Consider the following 16,232-nt stretch of genomic DNA (forward strand, 5'->3'; position numbering starts at 1 on the left):
ACTATGCACTCGAAAGCGTTTGGTATTAGGAACGACCACCGCGGCATGAAGCCACCCATCCCCTCCCCTCCCCTCCCCCCCTCCCAGCCCCAAGACAGCCCTTTATTATACCTACAGCTCGTCACCCGTAGCAGTTTTTTCGAAAAAAGCTGCCCCCCGTTCGTTGCCGGTAGCATGCCAGCACATCGTGCAGCTTGGGTGAGGTGGAGAAAAGCCCGGCGGCCTGGTGGGATTTAAAACCTCGAGGGACACCTCTGAACATTGTGAACACAAGTTCAACGGAACCTTGTCGACATAACTTTTTTATATCGCCATGTTCAACAACATAGATCGACCCACCTCTTGCCCCCAGACGATGCGGCTCTTCGACAACCACACAAACCTAAGAGACCACCGCGGCCAAATCCTTGTGTCATGCTCGACTGCCCCCCGCCATCCAATGCCATTGGTACAATTCGCTCACTGACGCAGCCAATGCCGACGCCAGAACTGGGTCCTGTCGATGGGGCCACAACAAGTCCAACCGGACCGCTTCCGACGTCCAACTCTAGTTCGACGACTTAGACCGACGACAATGCAGCTGTTTTTGTTTACTTGATGATGCGACTCGACACATGCGGACTTCAAAGGTCGGGGGATCACGAGTCGAGAAGCGGCAGCTCCATTTTTGGGCAGAAAAAAACGAGGACGTTGGGTTGAAATCTGATCTGTCTGCGAGTGCAGCAAGCCCCCAGCCTATGGGATCCTGCCGCTCACTTCCCCAGATGGCTGCATCCTATCATGGACATGTGCGAGACAGCCAAAAGGAGGGTCAGGTGCAGCTGCTGCATGTCGCTTGGACTGGCGCGCATTTGCATCCACGCATCCCACCGGCTAGCTAAGCTGAACCGTCGCCTCCCGACGGCGCCTGTCACGGTTGGCGATCGATTTAGAGGGGGGGGGGGCAGATGGATGGAGACATGTTGCGCACGCGGCGGCAGCTCGTTGCTTCTGATGAGAGCTGAAGAACACCACCCTTCTGCTTAGAGGGAGAGATCGTGGGATATCAGATCGCCGTTTGGCCGGCAGCCATCAGAAATGACAGCATGCTGGCGGCCCACCAAAACAGGGAAGCAAGGTGAGATGAGAAGGTGGGAGTGCGTTCGCGCAACCACACATCTTGCGCCAATCTTGCGGGCTCCAAGTCGGAGCAACTGAGGCGTCTTTTTTATCGTTTATCTCCATATCATTACTGCATACAGGCGAGAGGGATGCGCTCGGCTGGCTCGTTTTTGTCTTTCAGCCGAAGACATATCCACAGCACTTATGCTCGATATGCCTTTCCGATATGGTATAGGTGTTTTGAATAGGCATGCTGCCAACGCGGGTGGGATCTAGGTCGAGGTCCACACACCCACCATCCGCCATCGGGGGGGGGGGTGAGGAGGTAGTCATTTGATCGCGCTGCTGCATCTGCAAGTTGCAATTGTTGTGGCACATCCTGGCGTGTTATTGCTGGGGAGCTGCGCACCTGCGCGACACAAGAAGTTCGAGCTCGGCTCTGACCTGGGCGCGGCGAGAGGAGAAGAGGAGAAAGAGGAGAATGTTGAAGTCATCAGCAAGCATTCAGGAATAAAGGATGGTGGCATGGCAGCATGGCAAGCATGTGTGCTCGGACCCTGCCCGCTCTGCAAAAAGGCCGCCATGAAGAAAGACCGGGGCTAACAGAGGGGCGCCGTGAAACCCAAGCAAAGAGACGCGGGAGCAATTCGAAGCGCGCGTCTCTCTTCCCATTGCCGCCCCCCCCCCAAACCCGCAAGCTACCCTCTGCACCATTCGACTTTCTGGCTTGTGAGCGTGTTGAAGTTGCCCCGATGTCTTCTTGGTGCTCGGCGGCACCTCTGCGCTGACTGTCCTGACTGTCCTGTCTCCATATTCCACTGCGGATACGGATTCAAACACTCGTTTAAATCGTTTCTTCTTGTTCTTTCGTTTATGATTCCTCTTATTGACACCTCATCACTCATCACTCATCGCTCACCATTCATCATCCGTCACTGGGGGCGCGCTGTGTTTCTTCCAAACAAGACGCTTTGCCGCTTCTGCTTGCTACTGCTGCTTGCGACTGTCTGCTGCTGCGACCCGTACCAGGCCACTCTCAACTGATCACGAGCAGCTCCAGTTTCCCCGGGGGTGAGCTGTCATATTGCGCCTGTCAAATGACTGGCCACCCAGCCTATGGCATATTTCTTCCCTTCTTCGCCTTCTTTTCTTTGACGGAATCGGATAGCTGGGTTAGGGCCTAATCATGGACTCCTCCTTTACTGACGACGAAAAGGTAAGGTTATGCGCCAACTCTCCCCAACCTTCCCATCCCCCTTGAACCTTGAAGCTTGAGTCCCCCTCCCCCTCGCCCTCCCTCTGGCGTTTCCCCCCGCACATCATGACGCCGTTGCTTATTTGTCTCGGCTATAGCGCTTCGTTCTTGCCGAAATCATCAAGGCCAGCCGTATGGATGTTGGTGTTCTCGTCAACCTAATCAGGTCGCACGATATTCAGCCCGACTGGTTGTCGATGCAGCTCCCTCGTGGTAGGTGTCTTTCGGTTGAAGTCATCTCTCCATCCTCTGACATGCTTTTCGCAGGTCGAAATGTGAACCAGTGTATTCATGCGGCGGAGGCCATGTTCAACGCCCCGATGCCTCCGCCTTTGATATCACCCTTGAAGCGAAAGTCGTTTGGCGATGTCAGTGATCAGCTTCCAAAGAGACAGGCGCTTGCGTCCCCTAGCGAACCCCCACCTCACGGATCGCCCTACCATGCGACGCCAGCCTTTGCGCAGCATCACGTCAACATCCATCATCCTAACGGGCAACCGACTGTTGCCCTTGCTCCTAATCCGAACACCGTCCCTGCCTCGGCGCCAACCCCATATCCAGGGCCTCCTCGCAGACGTGGGCGGCCTCCAAAGTCAGAAAACCGATCGGGTCACTGGCAGATCACGACTTCTTATCCAAACATCACCCCAGCGCCTATCGCACCTGCTCCGGCTCCAGCCCCAGCTTCAGCGCCCCAGCCAAGCAGTCCAAGCTTCCGAGCCCAAGCACCGATAGCTCCAGCTCCGGCTCCAACTTCAGCTCCAGCACAAGCCGCGACCTCGGCACCACAGCCAAACAGCCCGAGCTTCCGCGTACAGCCGTATAATAATCGATACTCGATGCCTGCCGGGCCTCTGGATTCAAAATCTGGAAAGAAGCTCTTGCCCGAGATAGCCCCTCGTCCAACGCATGGCACTTCGGGGTTGGAACAACCTGCCAGATCGCCCACAAGGCCGGTATCAGAATATCAAGATCGGAGGGAAGACATACACCGACTGCCACCACCGCAAGCTCAAGGGCCCTCAAGACACGCGATGCGGGATCCTCCACTGCTGCCACCACCACAGAGCCCACGCTCGCATCCTCATCCGCCACCACACCACATAATGGACGCTTCACGACCACGAGAGACACCACCACCGACGCCCATGGAGCCGGTAAAGCACGAGAGCCATTTACCGCCACCGCCCACGAAGACATGACGGCAGTCAGTACCAGCTGTTCGACCAAACACATAGAGAGAAGACAAGCTACGAAAAAGCAGCATTTTTGACAGCAAAGTTCTTTTCAATATGAGGAGGCGACGACAGCAGAGACACGCAAAAGTTATTTTCTTTTTTTTGCAAAATCCCGAAGAGGGGGCTGGGGGGCGGTCTTATATGAATTATCTAGCCGCAGCATACGATGATGGCACGACAGGACACTTACAACCACGCTACTACAAACACACCACCGGAGCACGACATGCTTTCGAGCAGTTCCTTTTCTTTGGACGCCTTTCCTTTACACTTGACTACGAGCCTTTAACCAACCTAATGCTGTACGACGAAAACACAGACGGCAAAGACGTTCCTTTTTTCGACGCCAACTTTTGACGAACCATGACACTGACAACAGAAACATAATCCATCCATAGAGGGATTTACGGATACAAAAAGGAGTATGTACAAGGCTATGGTGGGCGGTACAACTGACGACACGTCTTTTTTTTTCTGGTTTCCTTTTCTATCTTGGGCGAGGTTTTTACTCTTGATGTTTGATGTTTCAACACGCGATTGAACGGCCTTTTTTTTGTTGACTGACTATGCCATATTTTTCTTTTCTCTTGTTGTGTTTGTGAGGAGGGAGTGGGAGGGACCTAATTGTAATGAGGGGGAAGATGAAGGTGAATGTGGACTGCGAGGGGGAAGTGGGGATACATAACGTGTATGATTATGAGCGGATACACAAACGGCCTGAACTTGACTTTGTTGTCCGGGGGGTAAGCTTGGGGAGATATGGAGATGGGATGGATGTATGATATAGGTGTAGTTTTATCATGTGGTGGTTTTTTGGGGGTTGGGGGGTGAAGGTGTAATGATGATCTTGTATATGTGAAGATGATCTCCACCTACAACATGATGGTTATCCTGGCAGCGTTGCGAACCACGCTCACGGCATTTTTGACAGCGAACATTACAAACACAAACACTCCCCATATTCTACAAGATAGACTCGCATATTGTAGACCTGATCTCTTAGTACCAGGCCGTGAACCAATCACCTCGGTCTTGCGATGTGATACGTCCAGGTGACAGCCAACCAGATGTTGATGGAGCGTTTTTCTTCAATGCCCAGTGGATGACCGGCGAATTATCAAGTTTGTGCTGGCCAACCAGGGGGGAGTGTAGACGTGCTGCCAATGGGAATTCAAAGGAAGGGTCGCTCGCTTTTTGGTGTGGCTTACATCTACACTTATCGTCAACTGTCTGTGTCGTTTACTAGCTGCTACTCCACCGTTGAGAAAAACACCATGATCTCTGTCTCTCTACATACCTAATTTATTGGAAGCTTTCAAACGATAAAAGGCTAGCATGCACGGCAAGCTTGTACAACAGAAATTCCTGCACCTTGCTTCGAAAGAGATACACATTAGACAGCTCATGGACACCACCCACCAGCTCTACTTACCCGCTTGCCACAGCATTCCAGCGTGCTTGTTCCGAACTGAGTAGACAGGCCATTGCAGTGAACATCCTAGACTAACAATTGTTATTTGATGATTGTTTTCCTTGAGATGCACAGATGCAGATGGATACGTATGCAAGGTATGTAATTCTGCAAAACCCAGAATGAATCTCCATACGGTCCAACAAACCTGAAGTTTTGCAACATGCCTACCTTTAAGCCGACAATTTAGAAGCGGTTCTCACCTTTTGTAGATGCAGAGAAGCAAACGTTTGTGAGTCTTGGTCTCTCTTGACGGGTCTCGGCCAATATGTGTCATTCGCCTGATCATGCCTCACCCTTGGGGGTGGAAGAGCTTTTGATCTTGTTCATGAGGTATGCAGAGATGCATTCCCCGTCCTTTACATCTGCAAAAAGTCCCTGGCCTTCTCTGCAGCAACCTTCAAATAGTCTTCACCTTCATCACTTCCAAAAAGGTGACGGAGGTAAAACAGGCCTCTCCCCTCCGAGGTCTCGGCACTTCCTGCCCCACCCGCCACCGAGATCTCGGCCCCACCCAACCGGCCCGTCGCTCCCCGTTTCGTATCTGTAACCCTCCACTACCGAGCGAACATCCACACCCCCCTCCGCAAAAAAAAAAGAAGACTGATCTGCGAACTCTTTAAAGAAACTTGGAAGTATTCAAACCTGGTATTTAGCACTGCTCTCTTCCCTGTTTCCATCATTTTCAGAAATCCAGGCCTTTTGATCTACGACCGCAGCCCCGGCCAGACCAGTTCGTATTCCCGACAAGGTGGAAAGAGTAGGTGTGATAAGAGGTGTGGCCATGGTTACAATTGATCAGTGATCAGCGTTGCAGTCGATGATCGCCGGTTTGGCTGCTACAGATCAGATGGAAAATGAATGGGACTTGACACATTTTGTACCTGAAGTCTTTTGCGAGGCACAATTTGAACCTTTGAAATAGTTGAGAGATTGCGGGCAATGCCGCCTTAGATGCATAAACCCCCATCTCACACACCGGCGATGCGGAGAGATCGGGACGGGAGGTTCGCACATAAACCGCACAGTCCCCTCCTCTTGCCGTCGCTGTCATAGCATTTTACCTATGTGGAGGTGATTGTTTCGCATGCCATAACCCCATGACTATTTTCTGTTTTGTTTACTTCATGATAATACCTACGGAGTATCCCCCTTTCATTTCCTCCCTTCCTTCACCGCATCTCCATCTGCAAGGGAGTCATGTTTCCAAGTAAACGCACGCTCTGACTCCATTGTCATTGTCGCAGTCGCAGCGAACCATTGACGCGGTCTTTCTTTCTCCCTACCTACCGCGTCTGCGAAGTACCTGAATTGTTTTTATTCTTCCTTTTTCAGCCAGCTCACTCCCACCCATCACCCAATAAAATCCCTTCAGCTAGCGGTGCGTTCACTGCTGCGCCCATTTTCTTGCTGACATGCATCGCATCCATCACAACGCCATTGCATGCGCATGACAGCATCTTGATGCAGGTACGGAGTGCAGCCCCCCTCACAAGTTGTGCTGCTCCCTGCTTCTGCCGTGTTCAAGGGTCAAAGCTTCTGCATAAACAGAAATTGAATCGAGGGGTTGCGGTAACTGAGCGAGCCTTGCCCGGATTTTCTTCCGCTACTCTACTGTTGAAAGAAAGCTGGAAAAAACGAGGTGTACTAGCAGGGTAGAGATTTTTCCTCGCTTGTGTTAACCCCCCTCATTACGAAAACTAAACAAGTGAAAAATCTCTCAATCATATAAACCCGCCGGGGAGTTGTTGTCATGATGTAAAAGACAACCTCGGGATATCGGAGAAGAGATTCCCAAGTTGGGTATTTGCTCCTCCTGGCTGGCATTGGCAAATCATGTTTTCGGGATCGCTTGCATACAATGAGAGGATTTTTCGTGCTACGAAAGGGTTACACAAGCAAAGAAGGAATGGAATGAGGAAGTCGGATGCTGTGCCTCTTGTTTTATATGATGGTGGTGATTTCCGGTGGTAAGGTAGCCTGCTACGCCAGAGTATGTGTTGTTCAGCTGATCATTCTCCTCGAGCTTGGTTGATGATGGGCAAAATTCCATGCTGAAGAAGCTGAAACAACAGATGCTTGCTGGTGATGGACTCAATTAGAATGGCAAACATGCCAAAAGGCCTTCGGCTCGTCGACTCCGAAAGAAGAAAGCCGCTGTGAATGCCGCGGCCTGGAAAGGCATGGCATCGGCTATTTCTGGGAGGAGATGTTGGCTGTTGGCGGTGAGGTGGCATGGCACTTGTGCGGTTCTGGTGTAGGGCCGATCCAAGCGCGATGGGTTGGATTTTCTTTTTCGTGTCAGCGAAACAGCCCCCTGATGATGACGGATAACGACCGTTGGTACCTGCGTCTGGCGGTGGAGTCAGGTTTATCATCCTTAACCAACCTGCGCTTGCGCTTATGGCTTGGCAAGACCTGCGAGCTGGTGAAACAGAGGCAACATGCACTCATCTCAGGATGAGATGATGTCTCGGCAAGTCAGATGCTGTAGTGAGGATTTGAGACAGCAACAAAAAGTTGTGCCGTCGGACCGGGTCGGTAGGTTCTGACTGAGCATCTTGTCTTGAACTGAAGAAGATGCTGAGCAGCGTTGTTCTTGGCGCCGCAATGGCAAGGCTGCGCTACAAAGTTAGAATCACTTGGCATCTCGGCTGACGGGTTTGACGTGGCCGGCTTTCACCTTCTGGAAGGAAAATAGCGTCCACACCAGCGTTTGGCGTTTTATTGCGTTGTCTTGCATTTTTGACAGTGTTTTGTCGGTGAAGTTGACCGTTGCATGTTTGTACATATCGTGACGCCAGCCTCCGGCATGTTTTGCCTCAAGGCGAAGCTTGACAAGCAGGCTCCCAAAAAAAGAACCCATCACATAGCGGTACCTGATTTCATCCGGTGACGGCATTGCTCACTCGCTTCTGTAAGATGTAGAATGCATGGTAGCCAGTACCGGAAACCAGAAACGCGAGATTGCAACGTCGAGGGTCTGTGTTGCGTTTCCTTGTGCTTGCGCTGCGATACCTACCATGGTGTCTCTTGATGAGGGTCTGGTTTCGAGTTCTGGGCTAGGTGGCTAGTAAAAGGAGACATAACACTAGACCCGGAGGAGCCGCAACTCCTTCTCGCCGAATGTGGTGAAAGTTTGCGCAAACACAGGAGGCGCCGTTCTTTCCCCGAGTGTGCTACTGGACGATATTCTGTATGATACTGCCAATGTCAACAAATGACCGGCATGAGAAGAAAATACCATTCACTCTCTGTCTTCCACACCCACTCCTCGGGCCTCGGGGGTCAGCTAATAGTAGCTGGCTGACCAATAGGAAGAGCCAGCTGAGCTGATTGGGCTGCCCAGAGACGGGACAGAGCCTTTCCATCGACCAGCAGTCCGTCGACTCGACGCAATCTTCGAAGCTCGAGTACCGCATCTCTGTGTAGCGTCTATCAGCGCGTGTGCTGTGAAACAGTGTCATCTGAAGACAACAGACTCGCCGAGATGCCAACGTCTCGCTCCCGAGAAGCCATGCGGTGGATCGACGCCTCGTCAGATCTTCTTCGTCGCTTTTTCTTTTCTTTTCTTGGGGGAGACCCCAGCAGAACCGCCCCCTGTCGCGGTTCGGGGCCCAGGTGGACACGATCACGCAAGTCAACAAGGGTCGATCCTTGCAACCCTGGCACCTCCCATCCAACCTGAGCCTCCCCACCATGGCCCAGCAAGGCACGGGCACGGCAGACATCCTGCTTCTGCATGGCCTAACAACAAAGACCCGGGGACCCTCCACGCGAGCAAAACGCGTCCTCTGTGTACAGTTGCTACATTTAGCCGGTAAGCCCACCCATCTGAGCTGTGCCTGGCGAATCCCCAGCTTGCTCTTTTCGAGTCTTCCTTCGTCTTGTTTACAATCTATCTTGTCTTCTCCTTTTCCCACCAGCCAGCAAATAGCTGGGTTCTCCTTCGTTTGCAATTGCTGCCGGTCTGTCTCAAAGCAGCTACCCCCACTCCTACAAGCCGTTACATACCCAAACCACATCCGACTACCCGGGATCAGCTTGAAGAGACCACCAGATAACGAGACCCGCTTCGTGATTATTTTTTTTCCGTTCGCACCATTCAATCAACCGAGCTTTTCAACTACAAACCGGTCTTGTCCAGTCTTGACCCGACTTCAAGATACTACTTACTCACTTATACGCCGGCTGAGTTGGAATGCAGCTGTCTTGGTGCCACGCCTACTGATCGCATGAACACACGGCTGGTAAACCACGTCTCACTTATACCCGCCGCTTCCCGAAGAACTTGGTTGACTCAGGAACCTTCCATAACCTCCACTCCATAGGGAACCTGGATCCAGACCGGAGTGACGGTGCCGTGGTCAAAAGACTGAAGGAGGTCAAAGAGGGCGCCGGTATCTTGCATAACCGCAGACCAGCAACAAGCCACTTCAGCATCTGTTTGCAAAGGGGGGTTCGTTGGGGACTGTAGGGGGGTTAGTTGAATGGGACGACGACATAACTGCAACACTTCGTCGTGTCTTAGACTGGACCTTGGGTCCGAATATCAAAACCATTGCCGTCATGGTAATCCCTCGCTCCCTTCCGGCTGTGCTGGGCGTCATTTCGATTCTGCCGACCGCGGCTACCCTGGCGATACACAGCATCCTTGCTCGATCACGGGAAGACCGGGCTCCTGCGGTCAGAACCACGGCCATCATTGCCGCCATCCTCGAAGCCACTGTTCTTGCCGCCGTCACCGGTCTTACCTGCGCGCATATCGGCCCTTGGTCAGCACGATGGGCGAAATTCAACGGGCTGTTGTTCGGGGCAGGCTTGTTCTTATGCACAGTCACTGCCGCTGTGTCAGTGGCCAACATGATCTGCCTGAGCAAGGTTGATGAGGATTCTGAGAGCACAATTCTGGGCTCTGGCGCGACAGGCTTCCTGGTTGGTTCATCGGTCGTCCTCGGCCTTGCTTTCGCAACACAGCTTGTTTTCTTGGTCTTCCACTTTGTTGCTGGGAGAGTTCGAGGGCCACAGATAAAGGTGACTGTACACAAGGACCAGGACCGAAGCAGATCGCCTCCCCGGGTGAAATCCATTGCCTACCACGAGACCAGCCCAAGTCTTGTTTCTGGGAAAGCCCGCGGCAGCGCATCATTCGAGAAGACACCGCCTGGATCCAGTGCCGGACGCTCGACAGCAGAGACGATAAGCTCCTTTCGAAGCTCGCTATCAAACGTGGTCCGGCCCATCTCCTCCAAGACTCGTTTGCTGTCTCAACGAGGGGGCCGTCCAGCCTCGTTAGACCTCCCCTCATTCCACGAACAGACAAGAACGACGGAGGAAGGGTTCGATTCATGGGATACATCGGCGGTTGATCCACAAAACCGACAGACCGTCTTGGAATCGTCTTCACCACCGCTGGGCCGTTTCCTCGAGACAATACCGGCTAGCCCCACCACCAGTCGAAGTCCGAGCCCTGGCACACCGTTAGACCTCTTGGAGCCCCCTTCTCGCACCAGAAGACGAAGCCGAACATTGAGTCCAGCCCCAAGCAGAGTGTCACAGGCACAGCGGACAGCTTTTACACAACATTCTACCCAGAGCGAGTCTCACATCCACCCGCTCTTCAGATCCGATTCGCCTATTCCTCCACCACCCATCGTAACACCAGGGACTGTTGTGGTTGCTGCACCAAACGGGGGACAGATCCTCAGCGATAGGCAAAGCATCCGAAGTATCAAGAGTCTCCGTCGAATGCGAAGCGGGAGTCTTCCAGGCGTTCCAAGCCCATTGAGTCGGCAAGGGTCCGTTGAATCTTTCCACCGCAAACCTGATACCCACTCACCAGAGATTCGTGAGGAGGATGAATACCTGACCCCCGAGGGGACGACACCGGTGCTGGAGACGGAGCGGAAGATGACACCGCCAATTCCTGATTGGATTCTGTCTGCCGGGTCTCGGACGAGCCTGACCACCTACCACAGCCGGAAGATCCATCTTCCATGCTCAAGTGAAGAAGCTTCTGGTGGCGCTGCACCCAGCCCGCAGTAGGGTTATGCTTCAATTGTTCCGTGGCACTTGTGACGACAAAACTTTGTCACCACGCCACATACCTTCATCTTTCTTTCTGTGTATCAAACTTTTTGCTTTCTTTGGGTAGGGCGGCTTGGTGTTGCTGAGGAGTGGGGAGATACCAATCATGATTGAAACTTTTGCTTTAGCGTGGCGTTGACACCGGTACTTGGCCTGAGGGAACAGGCTGGAAGGAACAGGACAATGGCGTTTGGTGGAATGGTTGATGACTATGAGACATGACAGGAGACATAGATTTCATTTGGTTCATCATCGGATTGGGAAGGGTAGTCGTCTGGAGATAGGGACTCTTGAAAATAAACAAAAGAAATTGTTGATGGACATGATGTCTCAAATCAAAGCAAGTGAGTGATAGGTAAGGAAGGCACCTGTAGTAGGTGACAATTGACAGCAAGTGAAGGTTAGGTTAGGTTGATTGTGAGGGGAAGGTAAAGCTACGGTAGGTCCGCTGACCAGAGTGGGGCTAGGCATCAGGACGCGCGCACCCACTGCCACTTCACTGCCGCCTTCTTTTGGCCTGGAATTCCATCCAGCATATTTTAAGCTGCTAGCAACAGGCAACTCCAGCTTTTGCCACAAAACACCACCACGACCCCTCGACCGCTGAATATCGATACATATTCGATTCGGCATCAATACAGCGCCGTACTGCGCTTAGTCTATCACTTCCATCCACAGGCAGTCATACGGAATCTTTCCTGGATCGCCCATCATGAAGGTCAATTTCAAGGTACGTTCTGTCACCGGTGGTAGCCAGCTGCTTTTCGATAGCTGCGATAGCACCTTTGGAATCCTCAATCAATCACATCGCCGTGGTCAATGCTAACATATTGTGCTTATCCATAGGACCTCAAGCAGCAGAAGTTCACCATCGAGTTTGAGCCCACCGATCTCGTGAGTTACCCCTCATCATCCCTCAACCCTTGCTGCCGCCAACAGCTGCCCCCCGCCACCGAACCTCCAATGTCGAGACAGCCTGTTACAGGTTACAGTCCTGTCCAAGAACCACGGATGCCTACTATCGCTTTCAAGATCACCGCTGACAATAGCTCTATCAGATCTCGACGGTGAAGCAGAAGCTCTCTGAGGACCATGGCTGGGATCCTGCGCTCCAAAAGCTCATCTATTCAGGTAAAAAGCTACGACGCATCCGTCCGTTACCGGTTCCCGCAACTAACCCATCTGCCCACTGCAGGCAAGATTCTGAAGGATGAGGATACCATCGAATCTTGCAAGATCGAGGAGAAGGGCTTTGTTGTTTGTATGGTGAGCAAGGTAAGTAAATTCTGACATTTTGGCTGTCCACTGGTCACGGCTAACCGCAGACAAAATGACAGCCCAAGGCGCCCAAGCCAGCTTCTGCCGCCGAGTCTTCTTCCGTCGTCCCGGCCACACCTGCTCAAGCCCCCCCGGCATCTACCCCAGCGCCCCCAGCTGCCCCAGCTCAAGTATCAAATGCCGCCTCAGCTGCTCCTGCCACCCCCAGCCCAAATCGGACTAGTGGTGCCCCCAACGACTCGAGTGCTCTCGCTATGGGAGAGCAGCGTGCGCAGGCTATTGCCAACATGGAGGCCATGGGTTTCGAGCGATCCCAGATCGACGCTGCTATGCGTGCCGCCTTCTTCAACCCCGAGCGTGCGGTTGAGTACTTGTTGACGGTATGTTTGAGTGCACCAAGAGATCGGCGATTGGGGCATGTGCAGATGTGACTAACTTGTATAACCCAGGGCATTCCCGAGAACGTTCAACAACAAACAGCTGCCCAGCGCGTGGGTCATGCCATCCCCCCCCCCGCCCCTGCTGCTGCGAGCCCCGCCCCTGCGCCTGCTGGTGAGGCTGCTGGTGACCTTGAAGGAGAAAATTTGTTTGACCTTGCTGCTCGTGCTGGTGGTGCCCGCAGCGGAAGTGGTGGAGCTGCTGCCGCCGGAGCGAGCGCGCAAGATCTTGGCAACCTAAGCTGGCTTAGACAGAACGCACAGTTCCAACAGCTTCGCCAAGTCGTCCAACAACAGCCCGGCATGCTTGAGCAGATTCTTCAGCAGCTCAGTGCTGGTAACCCACAACTCGCCCAGACGATCGCCCAGAACCCCGAGCAGTTCCTCCAGTTGCTTAGCGAGCACGGTGATGACGATGCGCCGCTCCCTCCTGGAGCCCACCAGATTTCGGTCACAGAGGAGGAGCGTGACGCCATTGAGCGGTTGACTCGGCTAGGATTCAGCCAGGACCAGGCCATCCAGGCGTATTTTGCCTGCGAGAAAAACGAGGAGTTGGCTGCGAACTTCTTGTTCGACCAGCCCGATGACGATGATGATGACATGGGCGGCACCGGTACTCACTAATTTTCTTCTAATTCGCCTTTGCTTTGGGATTGCGGGGTTATTCGGGATATCCAGGCAGGAATGGTTATGCGGGGTGGAGATGGGCGGAGGCCTTTAGCTTTTTGTTTTCACTGGTGATGTGAGGCAGGCAGAAAGTTAAAAGCGAAGGTCTATTATTGATAGCAAGATACCAAACAGCTAGGTTTTTCTCCGACTGGAAGTCTGAGTGCCAGTGATCTGTGATGCTAGACTCTGGGGATGGAAGACGGGAAAAATTTGAGGTGGAGGGAGAGAGAGAGAAAGTGCTCAACATCTCTTTTATGCCTGCCAGTGATATGAAGGGGTTGGGAACCATCATTAGCTGTGTAGACTCTAGTACCCAGCTCGGGCATACTATTAGCAGGTCACTGGCGGCTCATTTCAGACAGGGTAATAAAAACATCGCTTTGATTCCTTCCGATAAATAAAGCTATGGGTATCAATGAATCGAAATAAATGCGAGAAACCCTTACAAATACCAGCACATCTATCTACCTGGGTTCCTATTTTGCCTGTGGGTCTCGTAACCACGACCGAATCCTTTCTACCCCCGTAAACACCACAATGTGCCTCACCAAACCCCCTGCTCAACCTTTTTCTTCCCCCTCCGCCCACTCTTCTTCTTTGCCTCCTCCAGCTCCTTGAGCATCTTCTCCTCCTTCCTCTTTTCTTCCTCCCTCTTCTCCCTTTCCACCGCCTCCTCCCTCTCCTCAAACTCTTTCCTCTGCTCCTCCAGCTCCTTCTCGATGTCGTCCGTCGTCTCAAACTCCTGCTTCGTCTTCTCCTTCACCTCCTCAATCCTCATCGGCTGCTTCACCTCCCCGACCAACGCGCTCTTAACCCTCGCCGGATTTTGCCTCTCCTCCCGATTGAATTTCAGCTTGATGTGCTTCCTCGTCTTGCCAGGAAACATTTTCGAAATCAGCTCAAAGTCCGTCCCGAATCTCGAAAGCGCCCAGTAAAACTGGTCAGTGTCGGCGTCGGACCATTGACCTGGTTTCAGGGCGCGGCGGAGATAAGTCTGTTGGGTGGTGTGGTTGGTGAAATCATTGACTTCCACCTCTTCCAGATTCCCCTCCGCTTCTCTCGCTCTGGCATGCCGATCAATTTGGAGAGATGACTGGTTGAGCACGATTTCTCCGTCAATGATCTGGTATTGTTCTCCTACCGGGGCTGTCACTGCCACCGGGCGGGCAAACCCCCCTTCATCATCATCATTACCCCCCAGCAAGGGGGTGTCGGCGTTCAAAGGTTGAGGTTGCCCATCATTGTCGTTGTTTTCCCCACCCTCCTCGGCACCATTAACCCTCCCCTTCTTCCCCTTCTCATTCGCCTTCAGTTTCTTCACCCGTTCCCTCTCCAAAAGGGTATCATGAAGAGAAAACTTCTTGCCGATCCGGAGGTCCTTGGCTAGGTCGGCCATTTTGAACTCGTCTTCGTCTACAACTTGCTCTTCGGCGTTTTCGGGTGTTACCTCACGCTGAGCACGTGGGGCGCGGGAGTTGGCTCGGGATTGGGTTTCTTCTCCTTCGGGGGTCTCCCCGTCTTCGGCGGCGACTGCGGCCTTGGTGCGCTTTTGACGGTGTTTTCTGCCTGCTTTGGCGGCTTGGTATGCTTCGTAGCCTTCCTCGCCTGGGAGGGGGGCAGCTCGTCTGCGGGCTCGCTTTCTTGGGGCGGGGGTGCTTGTGTTTGCTTCGCCGGCCTCCTCATTCTCAGCTGTTCCTGCAGCGGGTTCTTCGATGGCTGTGTCGGCTTTGCGTTTCCGGGGGACCCGGGGCTTGGGTTTGGGCTTCGGCTTTGGGGCTTGGGATGGTCCAGAGGTGCTCGGTTCGGGTGGTTGAGAGGGACCAGAGGTGGGTTCGGCGGGCTGCTCGGCTACAGGCTCAACGGAGGCGACAACATCTTCTGTGTTGGGTGTAGCTTCCTCGGGGTGTGGAGCTTCAGAGATAGTCGATGCTCCTGAGGAGGAGGTAGCTGATGAAGCTTGCTCGGGCACGGAAGGCGTAGGCGCAGGGGTGAGCGCCGGGGCAGGAGCTGCTGGAGGAGGAACTGACACAGCGGCCGATTTCGACGCTCTCACGGGTTTGGGTGCGGTTGGACGGGTATGCCTGGGCGATACCGCTGTGGGCAATGGAGCAGTTGACGCCGGGGTCTCGGCCTGAGAGGGTATAGCATCATCCTGGCTCTGGATACTTGATACTCCCGCAGCAGAAGTCATGGTGCTAATTGGTGACGGCTCTCTCACTTCAGAGTGCTGTGTCTGGCCCTGAGCTGAAGGTGTCTCGACATCTTGAGGAGGGGCATTGTCGACGGCCGGAGGAGCGGCCTCAGTAGGGGCGCTGGGTGGGGGCGGGGTCGGGTTTGCGTCCTCTTGCTGAGAGGCAGCTGGAGTAGAAGCTGGTGTATTCGAGGAGGAAGGCCTCGAGGCAGGAGGAGGGCGTTTCCCTTTCGGCTTGGGTCCCGGCTTGAACTTGCTCTTGTTGTTCACCAACATCGTGCCAACTCACTGCCCCGCACTGGGCACCTTTGTGGCCTTTGAGTTACCGAAATCCACGGCAGTCTTGGGGCATTTGCCGCCGGTCGGGTCGCTGATTGCCGCCGCAATAAATGATGTCAAAAAGCCAAATAGATGTCTTCGCGAGAAGAAACAAATTGGCGTGCTTCTGAGCAGTGGGATCTAGTTGATGGTTTCGGTAGTGATGGCTGGCCGAGTGGAAAAGTGT

General features: G+C 53.4%; 4 protein-coding genes across 4 annotated transcripts; 3 read left to right on the forward strand and 1 right to left on the reverse strand.

Annotated features, from left to right (window-relative positions):
• The first annotated feature begins 84 nt into the window (after positions 1–84).
• QC764_707715 (uncharacterized protein) lies at positions 85–4,305 on the forward strand. The gene is made up of 3 exons (XM_062950389.1): positions 85–2,317; positions 2,455–2,569; positions 2,624–4,305. The coding sequence occupies exons 1-3, from the start codon at positions 2,288–2,290 to the stop codon at positions 3,556–3,558; spliced, it is 1,080 nt and encodes a 359-aa protein (XP_062796402.1). The 5' UTR covers positions 85–2,287; the 3' UTR covers positions 3,559–4,305.
• A 4,193-nt stretch (positions 4,306–8,498) lies between these two features.
• On the forward strand, positions 8,499–11,110 carry QC764_707720 (uncharacterized protein; the record flags this gene model as incomplete). The annotated part of the gene is made up of 1 exon (XM_062950390.1): positions 8,499–11,110. The coding sequence occupies exon 1, from the start codon at positions 9,635–9,637 to the stop codon at positions 11,108–11,110; it is 1,476 nt and encodes a 491-aa protein (XP_062796403.1). The 5' UTR covers positions 8,499–9,634.
• A 754-nt stretch (positions 11,111–11,864) lies between these two features.
• On the forward strand, positions 11,865–13,982 carry RAD23 (UV excision repair protein rad23; the record flags this gene model as incomplete). The annotated part of the gene is made up of 6 exons (XM_062950391.1): positions 11,865–11,882; positions 11,999–12,046; positions 12,211–12,283; positions 12,348–12,427; positions 12,490–12,810; positions 12,880–13,982. 6 exons carry the CDS (start codon positions 11,865–11,867, stop codon positions 13,489–13,491), a joined length of 1,152 nt encoding a protein of 383 aa, XP_062796404.1. The 3' UTR covers positions 13,492–13,982.
• Positions 13,983–14,080: 98 nt separating this feature from the next.
• Positions 14,081–16,003, reverse strand: QC764_707740 (uncharacterized protein; the record flags this gene model as incomplete). Its single annotated transcript, XM_062950392.1, has 1 exon — positions 14,081–16,003. The coding sequence occupies one exon, from the start codon at positions 16,001–16,003 to the stop codon at positions 14,081–14,083; it is 1,923 nt and encodes a 640-aa protein (XP_062796405.1).
• Positions 16,004–16,232: the final 229 nt, after the last annotated feature.

Source organism: Podospora pseudoanserina (genome assembly GCF_035222485.1).
Source record: "Podospora pseudoanserina strain CBS 124.78 chromosome 7 map unlocalized CBS124.78p_7, whole genome shotgun sequence".
Lineage (NCBI taxonomy): Eukaryota > Fungi > Ascomycota > Sordariomycetes > Sordariales > Podosporaceae > Podospora > Podospora pseudoanserina.